Source organism: Apiospora phragmitis (assembly GCF_038363925.1).
Source record: "Apiospora phragmitis strain CBS 135458 chromosome Unknown utg000007l:2111988.0-4706623.0:1.0-2598199.0, whole genome shotgun sequence".
NCBI lineage: Eukaryota > Fungi > Ascomycota > Sordariomycetes > Amphisphaeriales > Apiosporaceae > Apiospora > Apiospora phragmitis.
In genome coordinates, this window is record NW_027117406.1 from 1,187,377 (window position 1) to 1,200,188 (window position 12,812).

A 12,812-nucleotide genomic window follows, 5' to 3' on the forward strand; every position below is an offset into this window, starting at 1 on the left:
CGGAGAAGTGGGATCAAAATCTGGAAAGTTTTCACAATAGAGGGGAATCATGCGGCGTTTTATCTTGCGACTGAGTGCTCCTGATTCCACAGCCTGAAACAGAGCCAAGTGAGGCTGGCTGGGGAGATGGTTCGCAGGGGATGAGACAAGGCAGCAATGTGCACTTGTGCTGCATACTACTGCAGTGATGAGTCCGCATTCAGCCAATGAGCTGACAGAGAACCAAGGAATGCAGCTGAGATGAGGCAACACACACTGCATTGGTTGCATGCTGGCTTCGGTGGCCGCCAATTATGCATCTGGCTGACGCCCCTTCTGTAGGCAACCAGCAGGCTGCCGTGAGGGGAAACGCAGAGCCCACCAACCCCGACTGCCGAAACCAAGGCTATGTAATTAACACCGCAGATTGTGCGACTAGTCCTGAGATATACCAATGGTCACTTATGATTCCTTCTCCTTCGATCCTTCCCCGAAGACTGTGAAGGCTGACCATGCATGCAGGTAAAGCCCCGTTAGAAACCCAATGAGAGACTGCCGCATGTTCCCGCCTGGCTCGTACAGCATGTTTCTGGCTAGCCATTCTCGGACCGTGTGGCTATGGGCTGGGATGAATGCTCTTACTCCGCGTTTCATTTTCAAATGTATTGGTGGACACAAGTATAAGAGCATGGTACGCCTTCCAATAGACCCGTGTGGGCTTCTTTCGGCTCCTAGAATATCACTTGGCTTTCCGACAAAGCACAGTTGTGATTGTCCCTAGGTGTATGGAAACGCCCTGTTCCGTCTCTGCGACTGCCCTCTGGAACAACTCGAGGAAGACTCCCTAGTAACTGGCGCGGACGGAGCTTGCGCCTTGGGAGGAAACATCTCCGCCAGCTCCTCCCATACCATGAGGAAGTCCTCCGTCCAACCTTTATAATCCTGCTTTCGTTTCTCGAAGACTTTCATGCCTACGCCCTCGAATCCGTGGTCCACGACCACTTGGTCGAGCTTATCAATGAACGTATTGTCGTGCCCGCGAGCATCCGCTCCCGCCTTTAGTATTTGAGAAATCGTGTTGCATGCAATACTCTAAATGCCAGGCGACGGTGGGGAATGGATAAGAAACTTGACAACCTTGGATTCCTCCCATTGTAGATAACCACCGGGTTTTAATATGGCGAGCACGGCCGAGAGCAAAGTCGCGACACCAGTCTGGGCCAGGGTGATGCCAAACGTGCGAACGTGGCCAATGTCGTAAAGGCCGGTCAGGTCCACCGAGGGATTGAAAATGCCAAGCTGCTGCAGTTGGATGCCGGACGGGAGGAATGCCGGCACTGGGAAGTTGATAGGGTTGATGTCATACCCATCCAGCTGCGAGGACAAGCCAGTCTTGGCAAATTCGTCGTGCAGATCGCAGAGCCAGGCGCCGTTGCCGCAGCCCAGATCTGCGATTCGCATTGGACCGCGGCGTGGCACGTTGGGTTCCAGGAGATAACGTACGTCACCCCATAATTGACCCCCCCCTGTAATTGACCACCAACTCCAAATAGTCACCATTCCTTCAATTTTGGACTATAATATAATCGCTTTCAACCGTAGATACAATAGATATTTCAGAATCCGATTCCTTAATTTCAAGCTGGTCTGGCTCCTCTTTCGTACGTTATATGCTCTTAATTAATATAAATTTCGAATTCGAGCTAATCTATACCCTTCGCTTCTTTCGTAGCCTTGCGAGCTCTAACTTCTCTTTTAAGGACTATATTTATAATTCCGTATTAATTAATAGATAGTTCTTTTCTTAGTATCCTTTTTAGATCTTTTTAAATAGCTGGCGTTATATAGTAGGGTTGCTTTAACTTAATTAGTAAAAGTGTCGAATCTAACGCTTTAAATTAATAGACTTTTTTAATATTAATTATAATATATTATTAATTAAAGGAGTTTTTATAAGTGTGAGGGCCTTATTTTAACTAGTTAAGGCCTGTGTTATCTTTTCCGGTCGCTTTCGATTACTGTTTTTAAGTAAAAGAGGGCTAGTAAGTGGCTTAGTAACATATACGGGCTAAAAACTGTTACTACGCTAACCACCCTTAATATTCTAGGCCGATAAAGCCTTTTTACGGGCTTTAGTATAGTATATAAAGAAGTTCCGTTTACCGATAGGGGCTAAATTCGTTAATAAGGATAAAAAACCGATCTCCTTCCGATAATAAGCTTTTATAGGGGTAAAAACTCTAATATCGAGGGGTTAAAGAACGTGTAATAAATAAAGGAGTAAAAATAATAAGTAAATATTATTTTAATAATAAAGGGATATAAAATCGTCGGTTATATAACTGCTATACTTATTTAAAATAAGTAAACGAGTATCCTTTAGATCGTTCGGGGCGGTTTCCGGTATAAAAACATCTTCGAGCTATTTAACGGCGATCTCGTTATTCGTCCAGCCTTTATTACTCGTATCGAACTTCTATCCTTAAAATTTATCGAGTTCTTAAGGGAATTATTATTCTTAAACCAATTTGCCTTTATAAATTACTAAAAGAGGGATAGCCTTGCTAAGTGCCGATACATATTTTAATATAGTCGTTTAGTACCTTAAACTAGGCTGTTTTTATTAAATAAAATATAATTCCGAACTACTTATTATAAGGCTATTACCTCTTTAACCTTTTAAAATACCGTGCTCGTTTATATTATACCTGTTTTTAAGTTTAATAACTTAAATTTAAAGTATACGTAATTTAATTAAAAACTAAGACTTAATTACTTTAATTAATACTTATAACGAACGCTATCTAGGTTTTAAAAAAAACCTAGTAAGACGTACTAAGGTTTATGTTAGTAATACGAGAGAGTATCTAGACGTGCGATAAAAGTCGCTTCTATCGATATAATAGGTAATAGCTCGTAAGAATAAAGATAACGGAGAGGCGCGGGCTTTAAAAGTATTTATAATAGTTTCGTTAAAGTTATTTATTTTATTAATAAATTAAGATTAATATTTAAATTAATTATTAAAATAAAGAGTATTTATATAAAATATATAGGGAATATTTATCGTTATATATCTAATCTCTTCCTTTATTAATCCGTTAAATTACTTGGCTCACCTTCGTATTTTAATAATCCGGGTAATCCCTTCGTTAGTTAAATTACCGGCTTACTTCGTCGTCTTTAGTGATCCCTGTAATCCTTTACGTAACGTTATTTTTATTACTTTTTTAAGTCGTGTCTAGCCTATTACTATTCGGGATGCTATCGTTATAATTATCGTATATTTTTATAATATAAGTACGTTTATATTAATATAATTAATAGCGCGATCGGTAACCGTAATATCGTAGTTTAGGCGGGGTATTATAAATCCGGCCCGGTGATTTATAAGTTTTAGCCGTATAATTAGGTTAAGTTATAATATTATTTTCTTTTTTTTAATTATTTTATTCCCGAAGCGCTAGGATTTTTTAAATATTTTTACTCGTTTATTATATCGGGGTTTAATAAGTTCTTTCTTTTTTTTATTATATTTTTATTATAATATTTATTTATTATATTAAATCGAGTTAAAAAACTTATTTTTTATAATAAGTTTAAAAAAACCGAATAATACTATAACTTAATTACTTTTTTTAACGAATTTAATTTTAAAACTATATTATACTCTTTTTATTTAAAAAAAAGTAAAAATATATTATATTAAATAATATTTCTCGTTATAAAAAATATATCCGTTATAATTAATCCTGTAATAATTCCGGTCTATCGGTTTTTACAGTATTTCGAGTTATTAATAAGTCCCGTAGCTTACGTTTTAAAGAGTAGGCGGCTAATAATTCTTTACGCGAAGCGAGCGCGGCTTTAGAGAAGGCTTACCGGGAGGCTTAAAAGGCTTTTTAACGTTTAGAGCAGATTCGGCGGCAGCGGAATTCTTTAATAACGCGCGGCGTAGAGATGGTTAGGCGTGGTTTTTATTCTTTAAACGAGTTAAAAGCGGCCGAGTACGCCGAGTCCGAGGCGGTTATTAAGGCGTAGTTTTTTAAAGCGTTTAAAGTAATAGATTAAAACGTAATAAATTTTAACCTTATTTTTTTTTTTAAATTTTTATAATTTTTTCGCGGCGTTTATTAAATATTTTTTAAGTTTTTAAATATTATTTTTTAATAAGTAATTTTTTTATTAAATAAAATATTAAAAGCTTCGTTTTTTTTTTTTTTTTATTAATAATTTTATTAATTTTATATTTATATTAATTTATTTTAATTTTAACCGCTAATTCGAATAATAAAATATAAAATATAAAGTGTATCCGTATTATTTTAAATAGTAATAATTAGTAATTAATTTTTAAAATAACCTTTATAATTTTAAATAGTTTTATTTTTTTAAAATTTAATTTATTATTTAATCGTTTTATTTTAATATTTTATTATAAGAAATAAAGTTTTTCTCCTTTTTTAAAAGTTAGTCCTTTTAATTTTATTTAATCGGTATATAGTTTTATTTATTATTAAAAGAAGGTAAGGTTTTATTATAATACAATTTAAAATTCTTTTAATTTTTCGACTTATATAGTTATAATTAGTACTAGCTTTTTTTAAAGGTTTTTTAATAACTTTTAAGTTATATTTATAATTTATTTAAAATAATAAAATATGTATAACTTCGTTATTTATATTATTTTAAGTTTTAATTTATTCGCTCGATTTATTTATTCGTTTAGAAATAATAAGTTATAAATAGTTTATATTTAATACTAAGTTATGTTATAAGCGATTTTTAAAATTTAGCGGTAAATAGTTTATTTTTATTAGAAATAATCGTTTCGGGTAGCCCGTACTAGTTAATAATTATTTAAAGAAATGTGTACGTTAGGTTATTAATATCGCTAGATTTTTTATATAGTAAAAAATAGGTATATTTCGTAAACTTATTTATAATTATTAAGATATTATCGTAATTAATTTTAGTTAAGGGTTTTTTTAATAAGGGTAGCTTAACGACGAAATTAAGTGTAATAGTTTTTTATACTTTATTTAATAGTAGGATTAGTTATAATTCTTTATATAGCTAGTATTAAATAACTTTAACTTTATTATAAAAATTATATTTATTAATTATTTTAGTTATAATTAATTTAAGGTTTTTATAATCGAATTATTTAGTAATCCGTTTCTAAATTTTAAATATTCCTTAGTACCCGTGTATAAAGTGTTTATGAAATTTTTTAATAAAGTTTTCGCGGTACCGCTTAAGGATGTAGATCTTATTTTAGTAAAAAGTGAGACCGTCGTAATCTTCGAGGTGATCTTTAGGATAGTTTATAGGGTCGGGGGTCTAGTTAAGTTACTAGAATTTAATAATTTAATTATTATTATATTAGACGTAGTTTATAACGTTTAATTATTTTAACGGTATAAAGTTACTATTCTAATTATAAATAAAGATAGTCCGCGTTTTAAACAAGACCTCCTCCTAGTGGTCCGGTTATCAGCTTAATATATCGGCGCGACTATTCTCGTTACCCTTTTAATAAATAATAATAAGGTTAAATTTTAATAAGAATTTAAACTATTATATTTATTATTTATTTAATTTTTTAATAATAATAAATATTATAAGGTTTTTATGATTAATATAGACCTTAATTAGCTTTATTATTTTATTAAAATAATATCTCTATTCTTTATAAGTTTTAATAATAATTATTAGCTCTTTATTATAAATCTAATAATTAAGCTTTAACTCGTTAAACTTTTTCGAAAAAAAATACGACTAGGTATAACTCTCCGTTATTATCTTATTAATTAAGTTATCCTCTAATCGTATAGTTCGATATATCGGTTTTAATTTTAAAAAGCTTAAATAAATTTATTATACAAAATATTAATTCGTTAAGAATTCGCTCTTTAATATTATAAAAGGCCTTATCTTTTTTTTTTATTTATTAAAATAGTTCGTCCTTCTTCATTAGGTTCCTTAAGAGTATTATTATCCTATTAAATCCGGGGATAAAAATCCGGTAATAATTAATTAATCTTAAAAAGGATTTAATTTCTATAACGTTTATAAACATAAGCTACTCTTTAATTACTAAGATTTTTAAAGGTTTTATTCGGATTTTATTTAAAAATATTATATATTTTATAAAAATAACGAATCGTTAATAAAATTCGCTCTTTTTTAAATTAATTAATAGGTTAACGTCTTATAACTTTTAAAATATTAGTTTTATATACTCTCGGTATTACTTATTATTTCGGGAATAAATAAGGATATTATTAAAGTATATTATAATAGATTTATTAAAATATTTTCGTAAAATATAATTAATTATAAATTAAAAGTTAATTAATATATTAATTAAATTAAACAATATAACTTAATATTCGAAATAGCCGTATTTAGTTTAAAACGCGGTTTTTTATTTTTTTCCCTTTTTAATTCAGATTAAGTTATATATATTAAAAAGGTCGAGTATTATAAAGATTTTAGCGTTTAATAATTTATTTTATAGGTCGCCGATTAAAAATAAAAGGTACCGGTTTTTAATAGTGATTTTATTAAGCTTTCGGTAATCGATATATATCCGCTACTTAGGTTTCCCGTCCTTGCTCTTTTTTAAAATAAAGAGGATAAAGGAGCCTATTAAGGATATAAATAGTTATATAACTCTTTTCTCGAGATTTTTTATAATATACTCTTTTAAGGCTTATTTATACTCCTAATTAAATTTATATATAAGTATAAATAAAGGTTCTTTCTTATTTTTAAAAGGTATTTTATAATTTTACCGTATATAAGGCGGTAAGCCTATTTCTAATTTCTTATTAAAAAATATTTCGAATTATCGATATTTTTTTAATATAATCGTTATAATATTCGGCTTAAACTCTTTAATAATAATATATATTTTAAAAACTTTAATTTTATTAAGAGGTCGTTTCCTAAACTATTATTTATTAATTAAACCTTTTTTTAATATATTTTATTAAAGTTAGCCTATTTTTTAATTAATTTTAAAATTATTTACTTATAATTAAAGTATTTTTAAAATTATATTATATCCTGCAACGTTCGTAATATTATACGTAATTTATTTATAACGTTTTCCGATATCGATTAAAAGGTTCACGACTTCTTTTTATACTTTTTTCTTGTTATAAGTTATAAATTTTTTATTAATAGTTTTAAATCGGTATAAGGCGTTTTTCTCTTATTATTTAAATTTAAAATAATTAATAATTAATAATTCATAATAAAATATAATTTCCTTATACTTCGTTATCGAGTAACGCTTTAATATAAACTTTTTTTATATTTATTGTTAATATAATATATTTATAAATAGTTCAATTATTTATTATTTAATATAAGGACCTATTTTAGTCCGCTTATTATTATTTTTTTATAATAGGCGGCGTTTATTTCTTAAACGCTATTCTTATAAATAATTAATAATTTTTTATAATTAATCCTCGTATCGTTATTATTATTCCCTTTATTCTTTATAAGGCGCTTTTTAATATACCGGTAGGGGTATTTCTATACTTCTCCTTATACGAAATACTATTTTTAATACTTGAGATCCGGGGTTTTCAAGTAATTTAAAAGTTTATTAAGTTTATAATAATTTATAAATACTTTATAAATTCTTTAATATATTAAAAATGTTTTTTTATCAGATATATACTTATATATCTTAAAAACGTTAAGCGCTTTTTTTAAACGTTTATAAGCTCGTAATTTTTCCTAAGTGTGTTTCAAATATTAATCCTCGAAATACTCTTTTTAATCTCGTCCTTTTAAATAATATTATTATAATTACTATAAATCTTTTTATATTAATAAGTACGCGTATTATTTATTAAAGATCGACGTTCGGATTTTTTTAATAATATAGTTCGGGTATAGTTATATAATAAGTTATTTATTAATCTTTTAAAGAAACTATTTATACTTAAATTTCTTTACAAAGTATTCTATATAAATATTATATACGTATAAAATTTATAAAAACATGAAATGTTTTTTATATATAAAAGAAATTCGTAAATTATTTTTTACGGCGTAATTACCGTAAATTTCTTAATCGAACCTAGCCGTAATAAATATTTAATATAGGTGTTTCGAGTTAGGGTAAAGAATATTAAAGATGGCTAACTATTTATCGGTTTTTAAGTCTTTAAACTTAGCGATCTCGTATATTAATTTATTTATTAATATACTTATTAAGCGTTTATAGTTTATAAATTACTTTAATTAGTTCGTAATATTATTTATTAAATTACTATTTTCGTTATAAAGGAAGGATTATTCCCTTTATATTATTATAACGCTTCGGCTATAATCCTTTTTATTTCCCGGGGTTTTAAAGAATTATCTAGTATTTTCCTTATCCGTTAAATAAGAAATATACCTATTATTATAGCAAGCTATTTAATAATAACGTTATTATTTTTAATAATTATTATAAGGGTATCCTTTACTTTAATAATATTAACTTATTTTTTATTTAAAACTCGTTAAAAGTCCTTTTTTAATACTTAATATTTTTAAGCGTAATATCTTATTTTTTAATAATTATAATAAATATTACGTAACTTCTTATTTTATTTATTATATTTAATAATATCGAAATTTATAAGCTTATTATAATAACTATATATTATAATATTTTTAAGCGGTATATAATTATATTAATATAATCACCCCGTATTAGTTTAAATTTAACTAGTTTATCGCTAAGGTCCGCTTTATTTCTCGCGGCGTTATTTATATATATAAGTATTAATTTTAATAATAAATTCTATATATAAAAAAGAATTATTAAAGGCGTTAAGCCGGCTAAATTCGTTCTTAATATTATCCTTTAGTTTTTAATAATATATTATAATTTTTATAGCTTCGGTATAATTTAATTAAATTATAATACGCCGGAATTTAGCTATATAAAAAGCGGCTAATCCTTTTTATTTAAAGGTTTTAAGTTTTTTCTTTATTTATTATTTTTCGTCGAGGTTTTAAAAAAGTAATTTAAAAGCTTATTTAAAACCGTCGTAACTTTTAAAAATACGTTATACCTCTATGCGGCATAACTTAACCTATTAATTATTTTTTATTAGTTTATTTAAATAAGGTTTAAATTAAGCGAGTATTTTATTTTTAAAAAACGAGGCGGCGTAAATAACTCGTTAAGTAACGTTTTAGAACGTCTTTTTATAAAATCGTTAATAATCTTTAATTTAAATAAAAAAAATTTAAAAATTTCCGCTTATTTCGTTAAAAAGTATTAACGTGTTAATCTTTATACCCTTTTTTAATATAATAAGGGTTTAAATAGTATTAATAGTTATATAAAAGAGATATATTTCCTCGTATAACTTATTAATATTATAAGGTATTTATTTTAAGGTACTTTTAATTAAGAGTTTATTACGCTTTTTTTCGAGCTTAATATAATAATACTAATAGTTGGCGCTTTCTTGCTTAAATTCCTTAATTCGCTTAGTTAGCGCTTATCGGGTAGGTTCGTCGTTATTATCGTCGCTATCGATATTTATAGCAGGGTCCCGTTAAGAGGCGCTAAGGGTGGCGATAGGAGTCTTTCCTTGTCGGACGGTATTGCTAAGGCTAGGTATAGATATAGTTCTTGTGATATTATTGCTCGAAGGTCTAGGTAATGACTCGTAAGAATAAGAGTAATTAAAATATAATAAATATTATTTAAGTTTTAAAAGAAACTCAATAAAACGTATTAAAGTTTATATTAATAATATAAGAGAGTATTTAAACGTGCGATAAAAGTCGCTTTTATCGATATAATAAGTAATAGCTTATAAGAATAAAAGTAATGGAAAAGCGCGGGCTTTAAAAGTATTTATAATAGTTTCGTTAAAGCTATTTATTTTATTAATAAGTTAAGATTAATATTTAAATTAATTATTAAAATAAAAAATATTTATATAAAATATATAAGGAATATCCGTCGTTATATATTTAATCTCTTCTTTTATTAATCCGTTAAATTACTTAGCTCACCTTTATATTCTAATAATCCGGGTGATCCCCTCGTTAATTAAATTACCGGCTCACTTCGTTATTATAACGAACTAAGTTTCTAGGGAAACTAAGTAGAACGTACTGGGTTTATATTAGCTTAGACGAGATAGTATCTAGGCGTGCAATAGGCCTTTACATTTATTAATATAATAAATAATAACTGTAACTTAAATCGTAAACTTGAAGGTATAATTTAAAGTATTTATAAAAGTCGTTAAGGTATATACCTTATTTATAAGTTAAAATAAATACTTAAATTAATTATTAAAATAGAAAGTGTTTATATAAAATATAAAAAGAAACGTTCGTAATTATATATTTAATCCCTTTTTTATTAATCTTTTTAGATTACTTATTAGCTTATAATAATTTGTTATTAGCTCACGGTGATCCCGTTATTAGCTTACGGTGATCTATTCCTTAGATTACGGTAATCCACTTTAGCTGGTTTACTCGGAACGCCGTAGTTTCGTAACGTCCGTCCTTGGCCTTTATAGGTATGCGTCCGTCCCATGGTTTGCCGGAGAGGCGTCGTACTGGGCCGTCGGCCGCGGAGTAGGGGTGAGTTCGCGTTAGTGTAATTAGCGGTTCGGTCGATGCTAGTAGTATCGTAACTTGGTCGGGTATCGTAGTTCCGTGCCGACGTTTTATAAGTTTAGGCCGCGTAATTAGGCTAGGTTATAATATTATCCTCCTTTTTTTAATTATTTTATTTTTAAAACGCTAAGTTTTATAAATACTTTTATTTTTTTATTTCGTTAAGTTTTAATAAGTTCCCTTTTTTTTATTCTTATAATATACGCTTATTATATCGTTTAATCGTATCGAGAAATCTCGGTTAAAGAAAATTATTACGCGTTTAGCTCTTATTATTAATATAGAATTTATAGGCGACTTAACCGATATATTTTATACTCGTTATTTTCGTTAAAACTTAACGTATTATATAAACGAGAAATCGTTTCGTTATTCGGAATATATCCGGGTTAGTCGTTTTTACGACGGCATTTTTATTACGTCGGCTTTAATGAAGCTAGCTACTTAATAAAAGAAGCTAGAATTAAAAGAGGTAGATATAGAGGAGGTTCTATTTTTATTATAGACTTAATTATTTATTACCTTAGGTCGGCTAGCCCGTTTTCGTTAAATAAAGAAGGTCGTAGTAAAAAAACGCTCGGAAACGTTTCGTTGGGGGATATAAGAGCTAGATAAGGAGGATAGTGTTCTTTTTTTGATTATTAATTAGGAAAACTTCGTTTTAGGTGATTTGCGCTCTCTAGGTGTTTTTAGGAAGGTCGATTAGTCGTTCCTTAGCCTGGGCGACTTTTCGGAGCCCGGCCCGTTAGTTCCGTCGTTTGAACTCCCGAAGTTTTTTAGCGGTGTTCGCTAAGTGTTTTTTAAGCTTTTAAGTATTATTTTTTAGTAAGTAGCCTTTCTATTTAACGGGAGGTATTTTTATCCTCGGTTAATCTTTTTTTTTCGATAATTTATTCGATTTTATATTCGTATTAATTTGTTTCGATTTTTAGTTATATATTAAACGTTATATATATTAAGGTTAATTCGAATAATAAAATATGAAATATAGGGTGTATCCGTATTATTTTAAGTAGTAATAATTAGTAGTTAGTTTTTAAAATAATTTTTATAATTTTAAATAATTCGATTTTTTTAAAATCTAGTTTATTATTAAGCCGTTTAGTTTTAATATTATATTATAAGAGGTAAACTTTTTTTCCTTTTTTAAAAGTTAGTTTTTTTAATTTTGTTTAATTAATATATATTTTTATACGTTTTTAAAAAAAGGTAAGGTTTTTTTATAACGATATTTAAAGTTGTTTTAGTTTTTCGACTTATATAGTCGCTATCGGTACTAATTCTCTTTTTAAAGGTTATTTAATAACGTTTAGATCGAACCCGTAATTTATTCGAAATAGTAATATGCGTATTATCTCGTTATCGGCGCTATTATATACTAACTAGGCTATTAGTAATAGTTGTACTTAATTATTTTATTCGTTATTTACGTAGTATCGTAAGTATTATTTTAGGGTTTAGTTTATACGTTTAGTTTAGCCGTCGGTTTAGGGGTAATAAGTTGTAAATAGCTTATATTTAACTCTTAATTAAGTTATAAATAACTTTTAAAACTTAGCGGTAAATAGTTTATTTCGGTTCGAAATAATTATTTCGAATAGTTTATATTAATTAACGATCGTTTATAAGAATATATACGCGAGGTCGTTAATATTACTTATTTCTTTATAAAAAAAGAAGTAAGTATATTTAATAAGCTTATTTATAATAATTAAAATATTATCGTATTAGATTTTCGTTAAAAGTTTTTTTAACGGGGGTAGTTTAACGATAAAGTCTAGCGTAATTATTTTTTAAGCCTTATTTAGGGGTGTAATTAGTTATAACTCTCCGTAAAGCTTATACCTAGCGGACTTCGCTTTATTATAAAGGTTATAGTCGTTAATTACTTTAACCACGGCGGCCTTTAGGTTTTCGTAATCGAATTATTTAAGGATACGTTTTTAAGTTTTAAATATTCTTTAGTACCTATACGCGGGGTGTTCGTAAAATTTTTAAATAAATTTTAAACGGCATAACTCTGGGATGTAGGTCTTGTTTTAGTAGTAAGTGGCGCTATTCTAAGTACTGAATTAGCTATTAGCGGGGTTTAGAATATATTTCTTAAACTCTTTTATTTATTTATTATAGTATTATACTTTATTAATAACGTTTAATTACCGGGATAG

The 12,812-nt window shown here is 27.9% G+C and overlaps 1 protein-coding gene across 1 annotated transcript; it reads right to left on the reverse strand.

Annotated features, from left to right (window-relative positions):
- Window positions 1-1,071: 1,071 nt before the first annotated feature.
- PG994_007982 (uncharacterized protein) lies at window positions 1,072-1,440 on the reverse strand (the record flags this gene model as incomplete). The annotated part of the gene is made up of 1 exon (XM_066859391.1): window positions 1,072-1,440. The coding sequence occupies one exon, from the start codon at window positions 1,438-1,440 to the stop codon at window positions 1,072-1,074; it is 369 nt and encodes a 122-aa protein (XP_066714878.1).
- Window positions 1,441-12,812: the final 11,372 nt, after the last annotated feature.